The sequence below is a fragment of the Mobula birostris genome, chromosome 13 (genome assembly GCF_030028105.1).
Source record: "Mobula birostris isolate sMobBir1 chromosome 13, sMobBir1.hap1, whole genome shotgun sequence".
NCBI classification, from domain to species: Eukaryota; Metazoa; Chordata; class Chondrichthyes; order Myliobatiformes; family Myliobatidae; genus Mobula; species Mobula birostris.
In genome coordinates this window covers 60435783-60461929 of record NC_092382.1, presented here as the reverse complement: position 1 = coordinate 60461929, position 26147 = coordinate 60435783, and the positions used below count along the sequence as shown (strand labels likewise).

The 26147-nt window shown below is 45.6% G+C and overlaps 1 protein-coding gene across 1 annotated transcript; it reads right to left on the bottom strand.

Moving 5' to 3' along the window:
* Nucleotides 1–1937: 1937 nt before the first annotated feature.
* On the bottom strand, nt 1938–25809 carry LOC140206886 (NACHT, LRR and PYD domains-containing protein 3-like). The gene is made up of 11 exons (XM_072275155.1): nt 25803–25809; nt 21585–21677; nt 20233–20399; nt 19137–19308; nt 18987–19037; nt 7772–9509; nt 3518–3604; nt 3192–3362; nt 2866–3036; nt 2543–2710; nt 1938–2390 (listed from the first exon to the last, which is right to left on the bottom strand). Exons 2-11 carry the CDS (start codon nt 21643–21645, stop codon nt 2303–2305), a joined length of 2874 nt encoding a protein of 957 aa, XP_072131256.1. The 5' UTR covers nt 21646–21677; nt 25803–25809; the 3' UTR covers nt 1938–2302.
* Nucleotides 25810–26147: the final 338 nt, after the last annotated feature.

The window sequence follows — 26147 nt, the reverse complement described above, 5'->3', positions numbered from 1 at the left end:
TCCAAGTCACCCTGCATCCTCTTAGCATCCTCCTCACAGCTAACACTGCTGCCCAGCTTCGTGTCATCCGCAAACTTGGAGATGCTGCATTTAATTCCTTCGTCGAAGTCATTAATATATATTGTAAACAACTGGGGTCCCAGCACTGAGCCTTGCGGTACCCCACTAGTCACTGCCTGCCATTCTGAAAAGGTCCCGTTTATTCCCACTCGTTGCTTCCTGTCTGCCAAGCAATTCTCTATCCACATCAATACCATACCCCCAAAACCGTGTGCTTTAAGTTTGCACACTAATCTCCTGTGTGGGACCTTGTCAAAAGCCTTTTGAAAATCCAAATATACCACATCCACTGGTTCTCCCCTATCCACTCTACTAGTTACATCCTCAAGAATTTTTTTGAGATTCGTCAGACATGATTTTCCTTTCACAAATCCATGCTGACTTTGTCCGATCATTTCACCGCTTTCCAAATGTGCTGTTATCACATCTTTGATAACTGTCTCTAGCAGTTTCCACACCACCAATGTTAGGCTAACTGGTCTATAATTCCCTGGTTTCTCTCTCCCTCCTTTTTTTAAAAAGTGGGGTTACATTAGCCACCCTCCAATCCTCAGGAACTAGTCCAGAATCTAACGAGTTTTGAAAAATTATCACTAATGCATCCACTATTTCTTGGGCTACTTCCTTAAGCACTCTAGGATGCAGACCATCTGGCCCTGGGGATTTATCTGCCTTCAATCCCTTCAATTTACCTAACACCACTTCCCTACAAACATGTATTTCGCTCAGTTCCTCCATCTCACTGGACCCTCTGTCCCCTACTATTTCTGGAAGATTATTTATGTCCTCCTTAGTGAAGACAGAAGATGGGATGGTGGGGAGGGAGCTTCAATCTGTTTCTATCTCCTGTAGTGTTTGGCGGGACGGTGAGCAGGGAGTTTCACTCCGTCTCTGATGCGGGGAGTATGTGATGGGACGGTGTGAAAGCAGCTTCACTCTGTGTCTGAGCCGGTCTGTATGTGATGGGACGGTGTGGAGGGAGTTTCGCTGTGTCTAATCCCCAAAGCGTGTGATTGGACGGTGTGGCGGGAGCTTCACTGTGTGTCTGATTTGGGGATGTGTGTTGGGACAGTGTAGAGGGAGCTCCACTCTGTTTCTGCAGCCGGGATTGTTTGATGATATGGGGCGGAGGGAGCTTCACTGTTATTGACGCTGGCGTTGTGTGATGGCACGGCGTGATGTCATTGTGTGATGTCACGGTGTGGAGGGAGATCACCCCATGTTGATCGCTTCTGTTCCATTCCCCATCCCTCTCTTCTTCGCGACCTTTGTGGATACAGGTCAGATGTTATACAGTCTATGAACTTCCAATCTCTTTTGTCGTTTTTTGTCTGCCAGAGCACGGAGAGCGCGCAGGAAGATGGGGGCAGAAGAGTGCGAGTATCTGGGGTGCGAGTAGGGGATGGTCAGCCTGGATGGGGATGAGGAGTGAGGAGATCCTGGGAAGCAGATATTATCGGACTGACATCCCCCAGACTAGAGCTGAGACGCTGCTGTACCAGTGTGAGGAGCTCAGGCCCATTATTGCAGTTAACCGGGTGCGGGGGGCAGCAGTAGCTCCAGGTCACTGTTTCTCCTCTAATGAGACTCAAGTCCGACACCAAGGCAGGAAGTTACAGCGGTTTATTGATTTCATCAGGACAAATGTAAATTAAACAATCTGTCAGCTGCTGCCGTGCGGGAATGAATAAGCTGCTCCCGATTCACTCACAGTCAAACACAATTAACTGACCGGCGACAACGAGTGACAGGTTGAACAGTCAGTACCGTTTCTCACCGTCACTCTGCATTGGGGAACCGATGATTATTAATTCATTCAGGGCAGCGTCCGATTTCGCTGCAGGTCCAGGAGCAGGACTGAGGAATTTGTCTATTTAACATTATTATATCGGCCAACCTGTCGAATTCACCGTCTTCAGCAAAGGGAGCAAAATAAAATTCTCTCCCCGGATAATGCAACCTGCGACGATGATGTATCAGACTGAGCCCTGCCTCCGGGCTCTTCCTGTCTGTGTAATTCCCCGGGATCTCACAAAGCCAAACATCCGGCAGAAGCAGGGCCGCTGGACGGAAGGAGGACGAATTACGTCACTGCGGGACCGCCTCTGACGTCCCAAGGTGGTTGGAGGGGGTCAGGGTCCGTTGCCATTTTTGGGAACTAAACCTGGACCGCGGCCGTTAAAGGGGAGGGTGGAGAATCACGCTACATATCCCCATCCCGCGAGTGGGGATGTTCACATATTCAGATGTTCACTGTCAGTCCGGGTCTGGGTTCCAGCAGAGACCTCAGTTTCTTCTGCCCAGTCCAGCTGAACAGGTTCCCCACCAGCCTGAAACAGATGGAAAAATAAAGATGAAACGGACTGATTGCACAACTGTGTCAATAACAAGAGACTGGAGTTAATGTTTCAACAATACTCACCGAAAAATATCACAAGAAAACACGCCGATGTATTTTATTACATTTAATATAAACACTCACACGATCTGCTTCAGACTCGGGAGGGTCATTATGAGGCGGCTGAGAGCGGGGACAGATCGGTCCTTCAGCGAGTTGGATCCCAGGTTCAGCTTCGTCAGTGATGGGATTATACTGAGATCGGAGACGAGAACTTCGGTACCAGAATCTGTGAGACCGACATCGTTCAGCCTGGAGATAAGAGAGATTGAGGGTGAAGGACACAGAGAGGCAGGAGACGGTACAAATTTCCAGTGTTTATCAGTAACAAAATTATTGATCATATTAGCATTCAGTGACATACATACAGTGACTGTAAACACAACCTCCCACAATCTGGTACTGACCACAGTTTCTGTATTTTACACTCCGGGTTCCTCAAAACCGCAAACACCAATTTCACTCCTGAATCTCCCAGGTTATTGATACTCAGGTCCAGTTCCCTCACAGATTGGTTTGTACTGAGAGCGGAGACGAGATCCTGGACACCAGAATCTGTGAGACCGACATCCCACAGCCTGGAGATAAGAGAGAGTGAGGGTGAAGGACACAGAAAGACAGGAGACAGTACAAATCCCCAGTGTTTATCAGTAGCACAATTACTGATCACATTAATGTTCAGTGTCAGACACTCAATGACTGTAAACACAATCTCCCACAGTCTGGTACTTACCGCAGTTTCTGTATTTTACACCCTGGGTTCCTCAGAGCTGCAGACACCAGTTTCATTCCTGAAGTTCCCAGTTCATTATGACTCAGATTCAGCTCTGTCAGTGATAGGTTTGCACTGAGAGCTGAGACGAGATCCTCGGCACCAGAATCTGTGAGACCGACTTTATTCAGCCTGGAGATGAGAGAGAGTGAGGGTGAAGGACACAGAGAGACAGGAGACGGTACAAATCCCCAGTGTTTATCAGTAGCACAATTACTGATCTCATTAATGTTCAGTGTCAGACACCCAGTGACTGTAAACACAATCTCACACAGTCTGGTACTTACCCCAGTTTCTGTATTTTACAGTCCGGGATCCTCAGAGCCGCAAAGACCAGTTTCACTCCTGAATCTCCCAGTTTATTCTCCCCAAGGCTAAACAGAAAAAGGCGAATTGATGAACAAGATGAATCAAACCGTGGGTCTGAGGGAATTTATCTCACTCGGATATTTCAGGAAACATAAAACCTTTCAATAAATCACTGATCGCAGTTCCCATCACTGTCAATGTCCTTCGCTGCCCAGCTCCAGGGTATTCACCGAATGTTAGTAATTTCGTCTGTCGGTGTGACCCTGCAAACTCCACATATTCTGTCCCATTCTCCAACGGCGAGATAAGTGTTCCTGAGATGTGAGAGGGTCGTCAGGGGCAGGGTTGAAGGATGGAAGGAAGTCCCTCAGTGAGGAAGGGCTGTGGATGGGAAAGTGTCAGTGGGAGATGGTGGAAGAGACTCACCCGAGGAAAAGGGATAGGAAGACAAACCTACAGCAGGGGGGGGTGCCGAGAAAGAGAAATCCCACTGGGAGAATGTGGGTGGGAGTGAGAAGCCCACCCACCTGACGACACCGATGGGAAAAGATCACCGTGCAAGACGAGGAGGCACAAATAGATTGCGCAGGAGGGGTGGTCTGAACTGAGTCAATCGGGAGAGGAGATGTCCACATGGGGCCTGAGTATCTGATAGTGAGCAAAGTCACACCGGTGAGAGTCATACCAGGTGAAGGACAGGGGAGGACAATGTAAAGCATAGGAATACAGAAGAAACGGCACAATACAGGCCCCTAGGCGCACGTTGTTGTGCAGAACATGTACTTGCTTTAGAAATTACCCCTGGATACCCACAGCCCTCTTGAAAGACACTATTGAATCCACATTTTCCACCGTCGCCAGCAGCCCATTCCACGCACTCACCACTCTCTGAGTAAAAACCTTACCCCTGGCATCTCCTCTGAACCTACTTCCAAGCAACTTAAAACTGCGCCCTCTCGTGTTAGCTATTTCAGCCCTGGGAAATAGCTTCTGATTATCCGAACGATCAATGCTTCGCATAATCCTATACATCTCCATCAGGTCACCGCTCATCCTCCGTCGCTCCAAGGGGAGAAGACCAAAGTCACTCAACCTATTTTCAGAAGATATGCTCCCCAATCCAAGAAACATCCTTATAAATCTCCTCTGCACCGCTTCTATAGTTCCCACATCCTTACTGTAGTGAAGTGAGCAGAACTGATCACAGTACTCCAAGTTGGGTCTGACCAGGGTCCTATATAGCTGTAAGATTACCTTTCGGCTCTTAAACTTAATCATATGATTTATGAAGGCCAATGCACCGTATGCTTTCTCAACCACAGAGTCAACCTGTGCAGCAGCTTTGAGTGCCCTATGGAGTAGGACCCCAAAATATCTCTGATGCTCAACACTGCCAAGAGTCTTACCATTAATACTATAAATCTGCCGTCATAATTGACCTAACAAACAGAAGCAAATTATTCATTAGTACCTCCGTTATCCCCTCCGGTTCCATACACACTTTTCCACTGCCAGACTTGATTGGTCCTATTATCCCACGTCTTATCCTCTTGCTCTTCACGTACTTGAGGAATGCCTTGGGGGTTTCCTTAATTCTGCTCGCCAAGGCCTTCTCTTGGCCCCTTCTGGCTTTCCTAATTTCATTCTTAAGTTTCTTTCTGCTAGCCTTGGAGTCCCGTCTTCAGCAAAGGGAGTTAGTGTTAGAGATGGAGTTCCTTCTTGAACTCTATCATTACCTAATTTTTTGAACCTTTCGTAAGCTTTACTTTTCTGCTTGACTAGATTGTCAACAGCCTTTGTACACCACGGTTCGTCTACCCTACGATCCTTGCCCTGTGTCATTAGAAAGTACCTACTTAGAACCCCACGCAAATATCCCCTGAACATTTGCCAGATTTCTGCCGTACATTTACCTGAGAACATCTTTTCCTAATTTATGCTTCCAAGTTCCTACCTGATAGCATCATATTTCCCCATACTTCAATTAAACGCTTTCCTAACTTGTCTGTTCCGATACCTCTTCAATGCTATGGTAAAGGAGATAGAATTACGATCTCTATCTCCACAGTGCTCTCTCACTGAGAGACCTGACACCTGAACAGGTTCATCTCCCAATACCAGATCAAGTACAGCCTCTTCTCTTGCAGGCTTATCTACATATTGTGTCAAGAAACATTGCTGAACACAACTAACAAACTCCACCTCATCTAAACCCCTCGCTCTGGGGAGATTCCAATCAATATGTGGGAAATTAAAATCTCCCACCATGACAACACTGTTATTATTGCACCTTTCCAGAATTTGTCTCCCTGCCTGCTCGTCGACGTCCCTGTTACTATTGGATGGTCTATAAAAGCACCTAGTAGGGTTACTGACCCCTTCTTATTTCTAACTTCCCCCCACAGAGACTCCGTGGACAACCCCTCAATGACTTCCTCCTTTTCTGCAGCCGCTTTGTTGATAATGATTCTTGCATTAAAGTATGCACATGTCAAACCATCAATCTGAGCGCTTCGCTTCTCTATCGCGTGCCTATTCTCCCTCACACACTACCTACAAACTTTCTCTATTTGTGAGCCAACCGCTCCTTCCTCCGTCTCTTCAGTTTGGTTCGCACCCCCAGTAGTTCTAGTTTAAACTCTCCCCTATAGCCTTAGCAAAACTGCCTGCCAGGATATTGGTCCCCTCGGTATTCAAGTGCAACCCGTCCTTTTTTGTACAGGTCACACCTGCCCCAGAAGAGGTCCCAATGATCCAGAAATTTGAATCCCTGCCCCCTGCTCCAATCCCTCAGCCACACATTTATCCTCCACCTCATTCTATTCGTATACTCACTGACACGTGGCACAGAAAGTGATCCCGAGATTACTACCTTTGAGGTCCTGCTTCTCAACTTCCTTCCTACTCTCCGAAGTCCGTCTCTTCTCTTATCCTCCCTGTGTCATTGGTACCAATATGTACCACAACGTCTGGCTTTTCACCTTCCCACTTCAGGACATCGTGTACGTGATCAGAAACACTCCGGACCCTGGCACCTGGGAGGCAAACTACCATCTGTGTTTCTTTGCTGCGTCCAGAGAATCGCCTGTCTGATCCCCTAACTATCGAGTCCCCTAACACTGCTGCCAATCTCTTCCGTTCCCTACCCTTCTGAGCCACAGAGCCAGACTCTGTGCCAGAGGCGCGGCCACTGTTGATTATCACAGGTATGACGTCCCCACCCCCCAACCGCACTCAAACAGGACTACTTACTGTCAATGGTGACAGCCACAGGGGTACTTTTTATTGTCTGACTCGTGCCTTTCCCTCTCCTGACTCTTCCACGGCCCCAGTGTGAGTACTTGCCTATAACTCCTCTCTATCACCTCCTCACTCTCCCTGACCAGACAAAGGTCATCGAGCTGCATCTCCAGTTTCTGAACCCGGTCCCTAAGGAGCTGCAGCTCGACGCACCTGGCGCAGATGTGGCCGTCCGGGAAGCCGGGAGTCTCCCGCACTTCCCACATCTGACACCCAGTACAGAACACCGGCCTCACACACGTACTTCCTGTTTCTATTCTGCACAAGTAGCTTACCTCGTCACCACCCGTTGTTGCCTAAGCCCCGTTGAGCCAAAGCCCTCCAACTCTGTCTCCCTTTACTCCAATACCCGCTTTATAAAATCTTCTTTTTAAATCCTTTCCGCCGGTCTAACTCGCTGACGTCCAAGTGCTTGGGCAGTCGTGCCTTGATTTAACTGCTACGGTAAAAATTGTGTTCATTTACATCCTTCCTGCCGCTGTAACTCGCTGACGTCCACGCACTTGCATAATCGTCCCTCGATCTCACAGAGGCATTTCTTTCCTTATCACTGGGACAGTCTGCTGACTGTCTCTTGTCCCTCACCAGTGAAGCTCTGACCCACCTGCTGCAGTCAGGGTTGGTCTGGGCGTCAGGAATAGTGAGGTGGAACATTGTCAATGGACGTGTCGCAGGCAGCGAGAAACACGGCCGTTCCTGTGATATACCACCATTAAACCAATGGCCGTTTTTCACTGACCTCATAGAGTCTCCAACATCCCTTCACGAGAAACAACAGAACCCTTCCGTCCTTCGGGAATTACTGCAATATCCCTGGAAATTTGTCACAATTCTTATCAATCTGACTTACTACAGCTTTCCCAAATTTCTTTACATTGAAACAACATAATTGAACAGTTTCACGGTTAATAGTAAGAGATAAATCAAGTTACCTCAACTCCTGGCACTTGTACAACCCCGGTCCGAGCCGCTGGACTCCTTCACACTGAATATGGCAGCCAACCAAGTCGAGGTGTTTTATTGTACCACAGTTCCCGATGACATGAGACAGGACCGCGCAGTCAATCGGGGTCAGTGTCATTCCACGGAATGAAAGTATTTCCACTGATCCCAGCGTATCCTGAGCCAGCCCACGATTCTGTGACTCAAACAGGTAGTGCAATGTGTTCAGGAGGCTCCTTTTACCAGCTTCACTCTCTGTGTTTCCACTCTGGCGTTCAACCTCCTCCTTCACCCAGTCAATCACCTGGCAGGTTGATTGATGAGGAAATGGACCCAGAAACTCTTCTAGGCCTCGAGCTGTCATTGGGGAGGAGAGACCAGCAACAAAGCGGAGAAATACCTCAAATCGCCCATCTGCCATGCTGTGGGCTTTTGTGAGGAATTTGAGGATATCCCCGGGATGTGGATTCAGGAATTGTGCGACTGCAGCTACAAACTCCTGGATGGTGAGGTGTGGGAATGTGTACACCACGCTCCGGGCAGAATCCCCTCGTTCCAAAAGCTGCATCTGGAACCCGGACAGGAACTGAGAAGGCTGCAGATTGCAGTTGATCAAATCTCCATTTGTAAACAGAATTTTCTTCTCGGACACTCCTCTGAAGGCCATCTGACCAACCCTGAGTAACACATCACGCGGGTTCTCAATCTCACTGCCATGGTTTTTCAGGATGTTGTAAATATAGTAGGAATACAATTGGGTGATGGTCTTGGGAACTCGCTGCAGGTCCCTGTCACATTTTGTGAAGAAGGGGCCCAGTACAAGAACGAGGATGCAGCAGTAGGCGGGGTTGTAGCTCATGGTGTACAAAATCTCGTTCTCCTCCACGTGTTTAAAAACAGCTTCTGCTACTGTCTGATCTTCAAAATGCCTATTGAAATATTCCTTCCGTTCCTCACCAGAAAATCCCAGTATTTCAGCCCAGAAACTGATCTTAGCCTTTTCCAATAAATGCAACGCAGTGGGGCGAGTGGTCACCAGCACTGAACACCCTGGGAGCAGCTTGTGCTGGATTAAACTGTACACAATGTCAGACACCTTGCACCGAAATTCAGGATCAGTGCATGTGTACTGCGGTTCTGTGTCTCTCCGACTATCAGCAAAATCAATTTTGTCCTTGAACTCATCGAAACCATCGAAAGTAAACAGCAATCCCTTTGGGTTCTTCCAGACTTCACTCACTAAATTCCCAAAGTAAGGATACTGATCCAGAATCAGTTCTCTCAGGTTTATTCTGCAGTTAATGGAGTTTAAATATCGGAATTTGAAACTGAAGACAAACTGGAATTGTTGGTATAGTTTCCCTGTGGCCCAGTCATAAACAATCTTTTGCACCATTGTTGTTTTCCCAATCCCGGCGACTCCAGCCACTGCTGTTGAACTCCCAGATTTGCATTTACTCCGGGAAAAGCTGCTCTGAAACAATTGCTCAGTCCGGATTTTTTCTTCTTCTCTGCGAAACTGTTTCTCTCTCCACTCCTCGTGGTCTCTGCCTCTTGCTAGCAGTTCATGTTCCGAAGGTCTCCGATCTCGAACAGTAGAAATGACCGTGAGCTCAGCATATCGATCAACCAGCTGGAAAAACTTCACCTTCTCCCTCATCAGGATCGTGTTCACTCGCAGTGTTTCAGTTTGTGCCCGCAGAGTCTCCTTGTGTTTCTGTTGAAAATCTTCCATGGGAACAGATAGTGATCAATCTGTTAGATGCCTTAACTCAGAACTCAGTATCTGCGTACACAAGTGTTAGCTCAAAGCTATTGCATTAAATAAATTCATCAATGTAAGTTCGTACATTGAGGTAAATTAGATTGACAGACCCCAGACGGGACAGAAAGTCGTGGTCTAGATAAACACCACATCATCATGTTTCCACACTAACTATGCTGTGAAGTTGAGTATTTCCCTGGTAATTTACTGACCCCGACTGTCCCGTACTGGACAAACTCCCACTACTGCCACACCCCTATCATTGCTGTTTTGGAAGAACTGTGAAAGCCCAGTGTTGATGTAGCGTGTGGAGATAGAGAAAAGGATAGTGGGCATTCTGTCAAAGGAACAGGTCGAGGAATCACAGTTCACCCATCCCCTCTCATCGCCACTGATTCAAAGTACAAAGCATATTTGTTGCTCAGTACGTGTACTGTGGGTGGGGAGCTGAAGTAGAAAATGTGACTGTCTTGTTCAGGAAAATGAGACAGTCAAAATTTTGACACAGAACGCAGACAATTCCCCACTTCCATCATCACAGATGCCGCTCAGCTCACTGAGTTCCTCCAGAAAATGGTTTAAGTCGGCAGATATGCAGTCTCATGTCTCTTAAAGAGTCTGTGTTGCAAATAATTAGCAGATTCAAGATATCAAATGTAAAGGGGAAGGAAATAATTATTATTCCCGATCTGATGTAGCACAAGAACTCAGATAAAGAACGCAATGATAAACACAATAAATATAAACACATACGATACAGGGGTCACTCTGAACTCAGGTGGTTCTGAAGGGAAAATTTTAGAACCGTGCTGGTGGTGGGGTGGGGGTCGTTAGATGTGGAGGGGTGGCTTAGTCTTTCGAGACGTTGATCAGCCTTACTGCTTGAGGAAAGTAACTGATTTTGTTCTTTTTTAATCTTTGTATTAGTTGTCAAGTTCATAAATATAATAACAATAGTGATATAGAGAGATTGTAATTACATAATAAACATATACAAGAGAATAAACATATAATAAACATATACAAGAGAAACTACAAATAGCACAAGTGTAATGAGACCATAAGACCACAAGACAAAGGAGCAGAAGTCGGCCATTCGGCCCATCGAGTCTGCTCCGCCATTTTATCATGAGCTGATCCATTCTCCCATTTAGTCCCACTCCCCCGCCTTCTCACCAAAATAATCTTCCAAGCTCTTTATATAATTAATCATGAAGAAAAAAGAAATAAAAAGAAACTGGTATCACAAAGAGAAATCCCAAACAAACAAAAAGGCTAAGAAAAAGGCACTAAATTATTAGACCCCCCCCCCAAAAAAAAACAAACGGAGCAAAACAAGGTTGAACCAATATATTAGATCAAATACATTCATTCATATCGTCAACTCCGCTCCTCTATTCATATATTCTAAATTAATAAAAAGGATTAGGAAAAGGTCAAACTACATCATATGAAAATGTTGAATAAATGGCTTCCAGGTTTCTTCAAATTTAACCGAAGGATCAAAAATGACACTTCTGATTGTTTTTTTCTAAATTTAAACATGATATAATTTGGGAAAGCCATTGAGATGTAGTAGGGAGACGAGTCTCTTTCCAATTGAATAAAATGGATCTTCTGACCATTAATGTAACAAATGCGATTATCCGACAATCTGAAGAGGATAAAGAGCTATGTTCCATCATTGTCAAACCAAAAATTGCCGTAATAGGATGGGGTTGTAAATCAAAGCGCAAAACTCTTGAAATGATATCAAAAATGTATTTCCAAAAATTTTCCAAGAGAGGGCAAGACCAGAACATATGAGTCAAAGAAGCCACCTCCCAGTGATATCTGTCACAATTAGGATTTATATGGGAGTAAGAACGAGCTAGTTTATCTTTAGACTTGTGGGCCCTATGCACTACCTTAAATGTATCAGCGTATGTTTAGCACATATAGAGGAAGAGCTAACTAATTGAAACATTTTCTCTATAGGTAAGTGAAGTTAAAGTTCCCTTTCCCATTCATTTTTAATTCTATCAGATACATCTGGCTGTATTTTCATAATAATATCAGAAATAGTTCCTATTAATCGCTTCTGATAAGGATTTAAAACTTATTTTTTCCCGTGATTTCAGCTCAGTATGAAATCGGAAAGGTAGGCAGAGTGGTATATAAAAAGTTTGTTATTTGTAAATATCTAAAAAGAAAAGGATCTGGGCAAGTTATATTTATTAGACAACTGTTCAAAAGACATGAAACAGTTATTCAAAAATAAATCACGGAAACATGTTATACCCCTTATTTTCCATATCAAAAAGCCTTTATCCATAACAGAGAGTTGGAAAAAATAGACATAATAGGGCTTGATAATATAAATTAGTTCAAACCAAAAAAAACAAAAAAACAAAATTGGAATTATATTCGTAATGTGTGTTTAATTATTGGATTAACCATTTGTTCATTCAATTTAGAAAACACAAAGGGAAGTGAAGTTCCTGAAATAGAAACGAATGAAAACCCTCGTACAGAGTGACCTTCAAGGTTTACCCATTGTGGACTTGGAATTATATCCCAATCCTACGTCCAAAATATTGAATATTGAATATTATTTGCCCAGCAACAGAATCTTATTTTCGGCAGTGCTAAACAACCATCATGGACTTCATGGACTTCTGTAAATATTTTTTACTATACCTAGGATTTTTATTCTGCCTTATATAAGAGGAAATAGAATCAATATTATCAAATATAAAGATTTAGAAATAAAAATTGGTACCGCATGAAATACATATAAAAATGAAGGTAAAATAATCATTTTAATGGCATATACTTGGCCAATCAGTGATAGAGACAATGGGGACCATTCAGCAAGCAATTGTTTAACCTGACTAATTAAAGGTAAAAAAAAATGAGCTTGAATAAGTCCTTATGCCTCTTAGCAATTTTATCCCCAAATAAGTGGAATAGTCAGTAATCAATCTAAATGGTGAACATCTATAAATGGGAGCCTGAATTTTTAATGGAAAAAGTTCACTCTTACTAAGATTCAATTTGTAACCAGAAAAACTACTAAACTGACCAAGCAGAGATAATACTGCCGGAATGGATTTCTCAGGTTTAGAAATATATAATATATCATCATCAAACTTGCCAACCCACCCTTCTACCTCCACATCCACGTCGCTAATAAAAATCACGAAAAGTAGAGGTCCCAGAGCAGATCCTTGTGGGACACCACTAGTCACAATCCTCCAATCGGAATGTACTCCCTCCACCACCACCCTCTGCCTTCTGCAGGCAAACCAATTCTGAATCCACCTGGCCAAACTTCCCTGGATTCCATGCCTTCTAACTTTCTGAATAAGCCTACCGTGTGGAACCTTGTCAAACGCCTTACTAAAATCCATATAGATCACATCCACTGCACTACCCTAATCTATATGCCTGGTCACCGCCTCAAAGAACTCTATCAGGCCTGTTAGACACGATCTGCCCTTCACAAAGCCATGCTGACTTTCCCTGATCAGACCATGATTCTCTAAATGCTTATAGATCCTATCTCTGAGAATCTTTTCCAACAGCCTTCCCACCACAGACGTAAGGCTGACTGGTCTATAATTACCCGGACTATCCCTACTACCTTTTTTGAACAAGGGGACGACATTCGCCTCCCTCCAATCCTCCGGTATCATTCCCGTGGACAATGAGGATATAAAGATCCTAGCCAGAGGCTCAGCAATCTCTTCTCTCGCCTCGTGGAGCAGCCTGGGGAATACTCCGTCAGGCCCCGGGGACTTATCCGTCCTAATATATTTTAACAACTCCAGCACCTCCTCTCCCTTAATATCAGCATCCTCCGGAGCATCAACCTCGCTCATATTGTCCTCACCATCATCAAGTTCCCTCTCATTGGTGAATACATATTGCGTCAGTGCTTGAACTCCCCAGTATGTCCTCTCTGAGTGCAGCTTTGAAATTCCCCAGATCAGTAAATAAACCTCTCCAACTGTATTACCTCATCTCTCAAATCTGATATATCACAACTCTGGAATATCGAGCAGCCAATTCTGTCTCTCTCAATCAAGTTCTTATAAAGGCAACAACATCACATGTCCATGTGCTGATTCACTCTCAAGGTCCAAGTACCTGACCCATAACACTCTCTCCACTGAACTAACCAGTTCAGACTCAACCATTACATCATGTTAACTTGTCCGGCCCTGCCGGCCGGCCTTACAATGAGGATTATTAGCCTAACCTTTCTTCAACCCTTCTTGTCAGGAGATAGTGTAGCTGGACAAGTGTTTGGAGTGTCATTTGTAGAGTATTCTGGAAATAGAGACCAGCTCTCTCAGTTATGGAAAGAGGTGGCGATGCCCCGAGTATTGAGGTCCTGAATTAGGGGAAGACAGATTTCAATGTAAGACGAGATCGGATGAAGTGTGGGAACAGTTACTTGCAGCTACACGACACCTGATGGCAGACTTTTAAAAGGATCTGGGACATTACGGTCTATTAGGACCCTGGCGGGTATGTACAGGATTTCACGAGTTTGAAGTGCATGTGAGGTGTGTGCGGGATCTCACAACGTGTGCAGACACTGCCACTGGTTTATGAAGTCTCGCAATGTGTTCGGACCCTGCCAGGATGTGCGCTGCCTCACAGTACATCAGGACACTGCCAGAGGGTGTGGAGTCTCATAGTGTGTCAAGAAGCTGGCAGGGGCGTGTGGGGTCTCATAGCGTGTTAGGACCCTGTCAGCAGTTTGTAGAGTCTCACAGTGTGTTAGGACCCTGCCAGCAGTTTGTAGAGTCTCACAGTGTGTCAGGACTCTGCCAGGGGTGTGTAAAGTCTGACACAGTGTCAGGACTCTGCCAGGGGTGTGTAAAGTCTGACACAGTGTCAGGGCCCTGCCATGGGTGTGTGGGATCTAAAGGTGTGCAAGATCCTGCCAGCAGTGTGTGGTGCTTCCCAACATCTCAGGGCCTGAAAAAAACAATAAGGGGAGTTTAGAAAGAACGAAGGAGAGAAGCTGAGAGAAAGGACGGCAAGGCTACTAAGCTCGAGCTTGCTGCCTGTGCCACGCGATAGTCCGGACAGGGACACAATGAGGTGGCAGATACATTCGTGTCCGAAGAATTGGAGCTGGGGCAAGGATTCGGATTTGCGAATATTAAGGACCTCTTCTGCGGCAGTTGAGAACATTTCAAAATAGATGGGTTGCACTTAAATCCTAGGGGTGCCAATACTCTTGCGGACAAGTTTACTCAAGCTGTTGGGAATGCTTTAAACTAATATGGCAGGAGGATGGGAACCAGTATGATATAATTGAGAATGAGCCAGCGGGTTTACAAGTAGATGATGGGTGTAACATGAATGCAAGAAAGTTACCCATGTCTGGGTAACACAGAGAGTTAAATTGTACCACAGAGGCAAAATTCAAAAGGGTGAAGAATGCAGGACTGAAGGTGCCGTATTTAAATACGGGTAGCTTTCGGAATAGGGTGGGTGAACCCGTGACGCCACTAGACGAATTGGTGGGCATCACTGCGTCATGCCTGAAAGAAGACCATAGTTGGGAGATTATTATCGAAATATATACTTTGTATGGAACGAACAGGCAGGAAGGCATATGTGGTGATGTGGCTCTGTTAGTAAGAGATGGAATTACATCTTTAGAAAAGGATGACATAGGGTCAGAGAATGTTGTATTTTTGTGGGCGGTGTTAAGAAATCGCAATGGTTAAAAACCCATTGTGGGAATCATATATCTAAGCCTCCAAATAGTAACCACGATGTGGGGCTGAAATTACAAAGGGAGCTGGAAAAGGCACGTTATAAGGTTAATGACATAATTGTAATGGGGACTTGCATATGCAAGGAGATTGTGAAATCAGGTTGGTGTCGGATCGCAAGAGCGGGAATTTGTTAAATGCCTACGAGATATCTTTTTTAGAGCAGCTTGTGCTTGAGCCCGCTCGGGGAAAGTCTGTCTTATTTCGGGTTTTTCCAACAGGCCAGATATTATTTGGGAGCTTAACGTAAAAGAACCCTTAGGGGACAGTGATCATAATATGATTGAATTCATACTGCAATTTGAATTGTATTGTATTGAATTGAATTTATTTCTTACATCCTTCACATACATGAGGAGTTAAAATCTTGATGTTACGTCTCCATCTAAATGTGCAATGTGCGATCATAGTAATTTATAATAAGTTTTAATGAATGTAACTGTCAATATAATATAGAGTACACTCAAGTCAGCGTGTGTTCATCAGTCTGTTGGCCTGGTGGAAGAAGCTGTACTGGAGCCTATTGGTCCTGGCTTTTATGCTGTGGTACAGGTTCCCAGATAGTAGCAGCTGGAATAGACTGTGGTTGGGATGGCTTGGGTCCCCAGTGATCCTACGGGCAGTTTTTACACATCTTTCCTTGTAAGTATCCTGAATCACTGGAAGTTCACAACTACAGATGCGCTGGGCTGTCCACACCACTCTCTGCAGTGTTCTGCGATTAGGCAGGTACAGTTCTCATACCGGGCAGTGATGCAACCTGTCAGAATGCTCTCTATTTTGCCTCTGTAGAAGGATCTTAGGATTTGAGGGCCCATAGCAAACTTCCTCAACCGTCTGAGGTGAAAGAGGCGCTGTTGTGTGTCCAGTCCACGTGATGTCCTCGGTGATGTGGATCCCGAGGAACCTGAAGCTATTTACCTTCTCAAACCCAGATCCATTGTGTCAATAGCGGTTACCCCGTCTCCATTCCCCCTGTAATCCATAACCAGCTCCTTTGTTTTTTGCGACATTGAGGAGGAGGTTGTTTTCTGGACACCACTGTGTCAGATAGATGACTTCTTCGCTGTCGACCACCTCGTTATTGTTTGAGATTAGGCCAATCAATGTAGTATCGTAGAAAATTTAATTATCAGCTTGGAACTGTGGGTGGCGATACAGTCATGGTCACACAGGGCGTAAAGGAGGGGACTTCGTACGCAGACCTGTGAGGCTCCTGCGTTGAAGTTCAAAGGGTCGGAGATGAGGGAGCGCACACTTACAACCTGCTGGCGATCTGAGAGGATGTCCAGGATCCAGCTGCATAAAGCCAGGGTCAAGAACAAGGTGTTTAAGCTTCTTGTCGAGCCTGGATGGAACTATTTTGTTGAATGCTGAAGGAGAATGCTGAAATGTTTGAGAAGGAGAAGCATACCTCACTTGTATCTGTATTGTAATGGAATAAAAGGAATTACAGATTCATGAGAGAGCACCTTGCACCGGAGGGTTGAAGGAGGACACTGCCGCGAATGATTGCAGAGCAGAGATGGCTGGAGTACATGGGAATAATTCACAAGGCACAGGATAGATATGTGCCACAGAGGAATAAGTTCTCAAATGATAACTGGTAACCGTGGCTAACAAAGAGAGCCATTTCTTAGAGGAAAGAACAAGCAGGGTGAACAAGAGAGGCAGTGGATGAGAAGGCGTTTGATGAAGTGCAAACATGAGGCTAATGAACAAGATAAAGCTGGTAGAATGATCAAAACAGTGGTATATGGAATAAAGTGTTGGAAATTTTATGACAATGCATTTTTGGTAAAAAAGGACAGTAGTGCTAACTATTATCAAAATGAAGAAAAGGTTCAAACATCAGCGGTGCAGACTGAGTCTGTGGTAAAGAAGGCAAATGCGTGTCTTCTTTACCACCGAAGGGTCCAGGCAACTGTGTGTCTGGACGCTGTCAGGAGTGTGTGGAGTCTTACCGTGTGTCAGCACCCTGTTAGGTGTGTGTATGGGGTCTCACAGTGAGTCAGGACCTTTTCAAGTGTGTGTGAGGTCTCACAGTGTGTCAGGACCCTCTTAGGGGTGTGTGGAGACTCACAGTGTGTCAGGACCCTGCAAGGGGTGTGTGGGGTCTCACAGATGTCAGGACCCTATCAGGTGTGTGTGTGTGGGGTCTGAGAGTCTGTCAGGAACCTGCCAGGAGTGTGGGCGTCTCACAGCGTGTCTCAACATGCTGTGAATGTGTCGGCTCTCTACTTAACGTATTCGGTGAAATACGGATCGTAGGAAAGCATTGAATGTTGGAATAGTTAATTTAGACAATGTGACAGTGGGAAAAATGTTGTTCTTCAATAATCAGGGATAGAATCTGTTTCGGCGGTGGGAATTTCACTGCTGGGTCTGTTTCGTCGGAAGAGTGAAGAACAAGTTTGCAGGCAATTTGTAGAGATTTACCAAATCCATGGTGCCGGTAAACTGAGAGGTTTTATTGCCTGAATGCGGACTGGAAAAGCATTAACAAAGGTGACAGAGACGGGAGCAATTTGTAAACTTCCTGAATCATCTCTCTCTGGTCCCAAATGAAAATTAACGTCTTTGGAATTTGTTCTTGGAAATGAGAGAGGCTGAACCAGGGTTCTGACCGAGATTTCTTATGTTTCTGTTCAAGAGCTTCGAATAATCAGATAAAATATGGGCTGATGCAATATCAATAAGTTTTGTGATATCCCTTTCCTTCTCTCTTTCCTCTGTTAAATGTGGAGCTGTGTGATACAACACAGACAGCGATGGTGAAGCCTTACAACACGATGTGCTTACGGACGTAGTGAGCTTCTCATTCGCACGGTCACAATTTAATGAATTTTTATATTATTTATAGATATATTCAGTTCTTTCCACCTTCCTTGCCACAATCTCAAAATACCCGGTTTCTCTGTCTTAATTCCCATCTCTTATCCTTCCACAGTGCCCACCAGAAAAAAACCGGCACACATGAATTTCAGCTTTTGCTGACTGAGCTGAGGATTTTGTCTCCCATTTCATCCTCACTAGCCTTGTCTTCTAAGGGACTTCCCAGGATTGTGGAGTTGGAAATTACACTGGATAGCTGTAGCAGTGTTTGCACTAAGGTAGTGCAGATGTGAACAGAGTGGGGTTCATATGCTGCTCTGGGGGTGAACAGACTACTTGAGGTGTAATCTGCTTTTCTCATTAAATGAATGCTCTCATTGTTATTCTGTGACGAGAACCTCAATGGACCCCCAACTCTTAAAATGATGACCCGTACCATCTGAGGGAATTTAGAAAAGTGATTTAGGATGAGGGCTGTTCCGGATGGTGGGTAGCTGTAGGAAAATGATTTCACCATTTGCAGTGAAGAAATTTATCTGGTTTTCGCTCCTCCAGAGTGTCCTCTTCTCCACTCTGACCCCGGAGGAGGGACATGTCATTGCAAGCCCCAAAGAGGTGTGATCCATTTCTGAAAACTTCCCAAATCTCTGAGTTGTTCCTCATACAGTCCCATGAAAACCCTTCGTCCAGCAAACATTTTCCATGCGTCTCACTGTGCACTGTGTCACGGTGCCAACACCTAACTAGGTAAATATCTGTGACTCAGCAACGATATGACCCGACACAATATCAACCATTGATGGAAACAAACTTTTCTTCGCTTACCTTTCAGGTCTCTGGGCATCATTGGTACGGGTCGATTGACCGGAACACAACCTGTTCAGATTTAAACAATATGAGGAGTAGAAATCTGTAAAATCATTTAGTGTCTTGTGTTTGAATCCAAAATTAAATCAATCTCTAATATTGTCTCACCATGTTTTTGAATTTCTTTCAGTATTTTGTCCAACTTTGGGACACCATTCCGCATTTCCACAAAGGTTTCCCACATCACCCTCCGAGCGCGGGAGCCTTTCTCCATCACCAGGCTCAGGAGGAGTTTAGAACTGTCCGCCCGCTCTCCCTTGTCAGCGAGATCCGAGATTTTCTGTGAAGAATAATAGTGAACATATTGGGGACTGACAGATTCACACAGAGAATGAGAATTAAATGATGTGCTCTGTAATGGGATCACACTGAGCAGTCACCCGGACGGGTGCTGATCGTGTCTGTTCATGGACTGCACATTCTGAGTGCAGAGCACACGGGGAGACATTCACCGTGAACCTGGTCCACCAGTCAATGAGATCCTGGCTGGTCTGTGACCGCTCCATTGATGTGGCTCCAAATACATAAATAATTCGCAACCGGATTTCACGGTATAAAATAGAAATAAGAAAATATCGATCACAGATGAAGGAAAAAAAGAAAAAAAACTGAGGTGGTTTTGAACACCGTGTGCAGTCTCAGAGAAGTTGCAGCAAAGATGACGTGATTCATCTCCTCAATCCACCAGCGTCTAACATGACAGCGGATTGCCAGCTGACAGCCTTTCCTATGGCTTTTCCAGCGCAGGTTTATTCAGTGATTACACATTACAACATGGCAGTATTCCCAAATCGACACTGTCTGCAGTTGCAGATGGTAACACAAACATCTCCACGCAGAACAGAACACACTCGAGCTCCTGTGACAATCATTGATGATGACCCTCTTCTCACTGATATCCATCCTATACGCTCCACGGTCTTCCCAAACCGAAACTTCCTGTCATATTTCCATTTCATATCCTTTACTATAACCGCTTGCAGATTTTTTTCTTCCCGCTCCCCTTGCTTTGAACACTGCACAGCCGCCTGGAGTATTTTCACCCGTTTCTATCACTGATCCAGATTCACAATTTGAGATTGCAATTACAGTATTTATTTTCAAGTTGTTCTTTTATCTGCGTTAATACCTGATGAGTCAGAATCTCAACACGCATCAGTCCTGTGATGTGCGAAACTTCAAACCCATTCTCCCTCTCACTCACCCGATGTTCCTCTCCACTGAACTGATTCTCGGCCGTTAACGCCAGGCTCAGCCCGTACACCCCTCCTTCCATCGCCTGCTCAAGCCTGTCCCGGTAGAAATCCGTCAGCTGCAGCAGCTGGAAATCGTCCCAGCCTGCCAGAAGCCCGGTGATCACTGAGCTCGGACCTGTGAAGGAAAATGCAGAAAATTAAAGGCATTACTGACCCCATATTAGGCAGCAACTTTCTCTCTGGAACCTAAAGATGGAGGGACAAACACAGTCCGAAATATAAATAGGGCCGGGGGAGAAGGGGAGAGGCTAGAGAATGTGGGATAATAGAGACGGTGGGGGATAGATGGAAGGGGGCTGGTTAGTGGGGAGAATAATAGAGGGAAGTGAGTTGAATAGAGTGAGGGGGAAAGGGAGTGGATGGGAGAGAGGGGGTTGGGGAATGGAGAGGGAGGGGAGCAGAGAGGGAGGCGGAGGGGAGAATGGGGGGAGAAAGAGGGAGGGGCTGGGGATAAGGGAGGAGACGGAGGAGAGTGGGAGGCCAGTGCGAGGTGGGGAGAAAAAGGAGAGGGGGAGAGAGGAGAAAGGGAGAGGGAAGGGGTGAGAGAGGAGATGGGGGGAGGGCGAGCTCCATCTGTTGAAGGCTGTGATCTTTCCTGTCCCCTGAACTATACGGTCTCTATTTGGGACCTGTACTTGGAAAGGACTGTGCTTATTCCTGAGAATATATTAACCCATCACCATCACTCTCCTGGTACTGCCCATCACCACCGTTTTGCTTTGGTCAGATTCTGGTGCTCTGCCTGGCTGGTCAACCCGTTCCTCGAAAAATCTGTGGAATATCTCACAAAATGCTGCAAGAACTCAGCAGGTCAGGCAGCATCTATGGAGGAGAATAAACAATCAACGTTTCCGGCTAAGGTCCCCCAGCGGGACTGAGATGAAGCGGTCAGAAATTCTAGATACTGACCCATTCCTTTCTAGTCCTTATTGTCAATTGTTTATTCCTCTCTGCAGATGCTGCCTGACGTGCTGAGTTCCGTCAACATTTTGTATGTCTTTGTGGAGCTCATAACTTCCAGCATCTAGAGACTGTCTTTTGTGCAGGAACGCCCCATTGTTTTAATGTGCATCACAATATACTTGAAGGAGCATGAATCAGACAGTACATGTACCCAGTCCACGCGTGACTGTGCTTCGCCAACCTTCCCCACCGCCGCCATGAGCTATTCTCTCTCTCTCTCCTAATCTCCTAATCTCTGCTCAGTCTATTCGCAAATATTTTGTGCATTGTGATACTGAATTAAAACCAGACACAGAGTAGTTTTAATATTTATCAATTAAAATACTTCGCAACATACCCGTGTCCTTTCCTGATGCTGACGTCATTGGAATTCCTTCTGTACCCTCCCCCTTATTCATTCTGAGGACAGGTGTAGTCAGATTATGGTGCTCTGTAACAAACAAAGTTTACAATATGGTCAGACTTTGAATGAAGTGTAAAGAAAGATGCCCTTTTATTTTTAAACAGAACGGCACACTTCCAAACATCTTCGGCCTATCCACCGAACACGTGATCTTCCTGCAGCCATCCACACACTGTCACACAATGTCCATTTCCACTGTATCTATGGATTGTACACAGTGCCGTGATTGTCCGGGATGTCTACTCGCAATGCCAATATCCGTTCTATCCATGAACGCTACAGCGGGCCGGGATCTCCCGAGGTATCTATTCTCCATATTGTAGTCGATTCCGTTTTAGAAAGCAGTCTTGTGTCCTGGACCTATCATGGTCCCGTCTGGCTGCCCCCCAACACCCCATCCCGCTCCTATCTCCTTGATTCTGCCTTAATTCCAGTCGTTAGATTCCCAATTACTACTAGTTCACTTAATTACAGCACACCTGGTTTCCATCAGAGTCTGCAGGATAACAACTCTGGCATCACAACCACGGGTCGCCAGTTCGCTCGTCGATTCCCGTCTGGTAACCTCGTCTCCCGATCACTTAGGAACTTTAGTTCTAAATTCAGCCCCAGTTTCTGGATATTCTACGAAAACCTCGTCTCCGGGTCAAGACTCCCCTGGTTATCTGTTCCATGGTCGCGGCTGTGCGGGCACCTCTCAACCCTATCTCTGTGTCTGCGTCCTGCACTTGGGTTCGCCCCCAGTCACTCCTTGTAACAGAACGAACTGTCCAAGAATGAACCCAGCGAACACAAAACCCCTGCAACAGGCTCTCGCCAGCCAGCCTACCCTACTGTGCCTACACTATCAACAGGCCCTCGCCAGCCAGCCTACACTATCAACGGCTCAGAGACGTCACAGAGAGTCTCCGTGCCCTGTCCGAGAATGTAAAGAAGGTCAGTGAGCAGGTCTACCGAGTATCCTCTTACTCCGTCCCTTCCAAGAACCCAGTCTGACAACCCCGCACAGCCTGGGATGGCAACGCCTGGAGGGTCGGCAACATGATCACCAAGAGAGCCGCACGTACCCGAACCGGAACCCTACGCTGGGGGCATAGGAAATGCCGGTGGAAAACACTCCCATCGGCCACCTGTTGGATTACGTCGTCCCCTAATTGTCCCTAGTCGTCCTTGGTCTCACGTAGCATTGGATTTTCTCACGGGATTACTCCCTTCACATGGGAACACCGCCGCACTCACCATGGTGGGCCGTTTTTCCAAGACTGTGCACTTTGTAGCCCTCCCTAAACTCTCTTCTGCTCAGGACACTGCAGACCCTCTCGTCCACCACTTCTTCCGCACTCCCGCAATTCCTTCGGACATTATCTCCGACCAGGGCCCCAATTCGTTTCGCAAATCTGGAGATCCTTTTCTCGAGCCCTGGGTGCCTCAGTGTCCGGAGTGAAACGCAGAGATGAAAGTACAGAATACTGTGTGTGTGGGGTGGGGGGTGATGTAGGAAAGGAGGAAAGAATGGGGCTAGATCTTAATAATTATCAAGGGACCGAGAGACGCGCTACCCGCTCACTGTTATTCCGGGTACAGACTCCCCATCGCTCTCACGCATCAGCTGTTCAGATCACCAAGTGAGTTACACGTTCCATCAACAAACCCAGATAGGGAACAGAATTAACGCACAATGTTGAGTGAAAGTCCTTAAACAATGTATTGTTTGCTATCAGTTCAACCACATACAGTGGCCTGCAAAAGTTCGTGCACCCCAGGTCAAAATTTCTGTTACTGTGAATAGCTAAGCAAGTAAAAGAAGAACTGATTTATAAAAGGCACAAAGTTAAATATGACACATTTATTTAGTATTTTAAGCAAGAAAACTTTTTTTTTCTAAATTTCTTTCTTTTACAGTTTCAAAACAACAAAAAAGGGAAAGGACCTGAAGCAAAAGTTTGGGCACCCAGCACGGCAGTAGTTAATGATACCCCCTTTGGCAAGTATCATACCTTGTAAACGTTTTTTTGTAGCCAGCTAAGAGTCTTTCTATTCTTGTTTGGAGGATTTTCGCCCACTCTTCCTTGCAAAAGGCTTCTAGTTCTGTGAGATTCTTGGGCCGTCTTGCATGCACTGCTCTTTTGAGGTCTATCCTCAGATTTTCGATGATCTTTAGGTCAGAGGACTGTGAGGGCCATGGCAAAACCTTCAGCTTGCTCCTCCTGAGATAGTCAATTGTGGATTTCGAGGTGTGTTTACGTTCATTTTCCTGTTGTAGAAGCCATCGTCTTTCATCTTCGGCTATTTTACAGATGGTGTGATGTTTGCTTCCAGAATTTGCTAGTATTTAATTGAATTATTTCTTCCCTCTACCAGTGAAATCTTCCCCGTGCCACTGGCTGCAACACAAGCCCAAAGCATGATCGATCCACCCCTGTGCTTAACATTTGGAGAAGTGTTCTTTTCATGAAATTATGCATTCTTTTTTCTTCAAACATACCTTTCCTCATTGCGTCCAGAAAAGTTCCATTTTAACTTCATTAGTCCTCAGGACTTGTTTCCAAACTGTATAAGGGTTGTTCAGATGTTCCTTTGAACCTTTTGAATAGAATGTTTTTCTATTCAACCTGCGTGGACAGTTCAGTCTGAGATGAGGTCTATATTGACATTTTCTGGCACCAGTGGGAGCTAAATAACTCGCACGTCACTTGACGACAGTTGTCTTACAGAGGACGGGCGCGCAAGGTTTCCCAAATCGTCTCAGAGTGAGCCCGGGAGCGCGAGAGTAACAAACTCCGCAAGAGGGCGCGTGTTGGGCGGTGTCCTGGTGCAGGAGAGCCCCAGGGAGTCTACGGCAGGATTAAGAGGGAACGGGGAGCCTGCCTATCCGTCCACTACCGTGCTGTTCGTCTCACAGAGTTAGTCATAAATTCGATCCCCTAACGCAGCTGGGGCACATGATTAACGCACAGATCTGCATGTAAATAATTTATTGGTTTAATGTTTGTTTTCAGTTCAACCGTAAAAATAAAATCATATCTCCCTTCGCATGCAGTCATTATACCAGCTTACACTGATAAAACTGTCAGAGCTTTTCTAGTCAATACACTAACACGCATAACTGGACCAGGCGGCCCCTCGAATCTGCTGCTGTATATAAGGAGATCCTGTCTGATCAGATCTAGAATTTCATTACGTACTCCGCCATGTCCATCCCCGTAATACTTCAATCCCACAGTTTATCAACAATCAAAGACTTTGCTTCCACTAGCCATTGAGGAAAAGATCTCAAAACACCCACAATCGACACAGGAACAATAGAAGTATTCGTCTGAAATAACAAATTCTGAAAACGTAACAGGTGATTATTGTACAAATCACGCACTCTTGCTTTGAAACAGGTAGCCATTGCTCTTATTCCTTACTTTACCTGTGGAAAATGTCAATCGTAAAAATTGGAAGCAGTAGAGACAATTGGTTGTTCAGAAATAATGATCCGACATAAATACCAGAAGCTGAATTACTCTCACCTCAATTCCAATAGAATATTCTGAGTGGGGCAATTGTTTGCCTTTCCTTACAAATAACCCTGCCCACTACCGCACACTGATCTCTTGTAACCATGGCAACACACTCAATGCAGGAGGAATTGTATTGAATACAATATTAAACTTCTTTCACACTTGAATGGCAGTGTTTTGTCCCTGTTCTGAGGAAGGTGCGCGGACAGGAAGCTGCTGTACGCTTAAATCTGAGCTCGGGCTGTCACTAAACAATAACCCGCATCTTTCAAATCCATCAATGACCTGGCCTCTTCCCTTTCCATTCCAGCCCCGATGAAGGGTCTCGGTGCGAAACGTTGACTGTTTATTCCCATCCGTAGATGCTGCAGACTCTGAGCTCAGGGTCTATGTGTGAGCAGCTTCCTGTCCGCACACACTCCCCGGAACAGGGAGCAGCCGTTCTGACGTTCTCCAACCGGTTCGACAAAACACTGTCATTCAAGTGTGAAGACACTTTAATATTGTTTTTAACCCTTTCTGCATCACTACCGATATGAAAGATGCATTCTTCCACCCTGGAGAGTATTTGTGGTCCCGATCCCGACCAAAGCCTAACTTCGCTGTAAGCGCTGAATAATTGTAAAGAATCATAGACAACACTTACTGTCCCTCTGATGTTGTAACCGGACGGCGTTCAGTGCGGTCCCGGGAAATCACAGTCTGACGTTCCGAGTGAACGATAATGGTCCTGCACCGGTGTGCTCACTCTGCACGTCTGAGCTGAGTCTGAGCTGTTGCTTACGGCGGCCGCTCGGCTATAAAGTGACCGTCGGCTGATTACAGATGAACAGGGCCGGGTGAGCTGGAGTAAAGTAGGACCGCCGCAGTCCGGCTCACACTAACTCTCACCAGCCCGGGATAGGACCGGCAGCAGGAAGAAGCGGGATTGGGACAAATGAAGCAACGGTAAACAGGAAAGAAAACAGGCTGAGTTAACCTTCCCTCACGG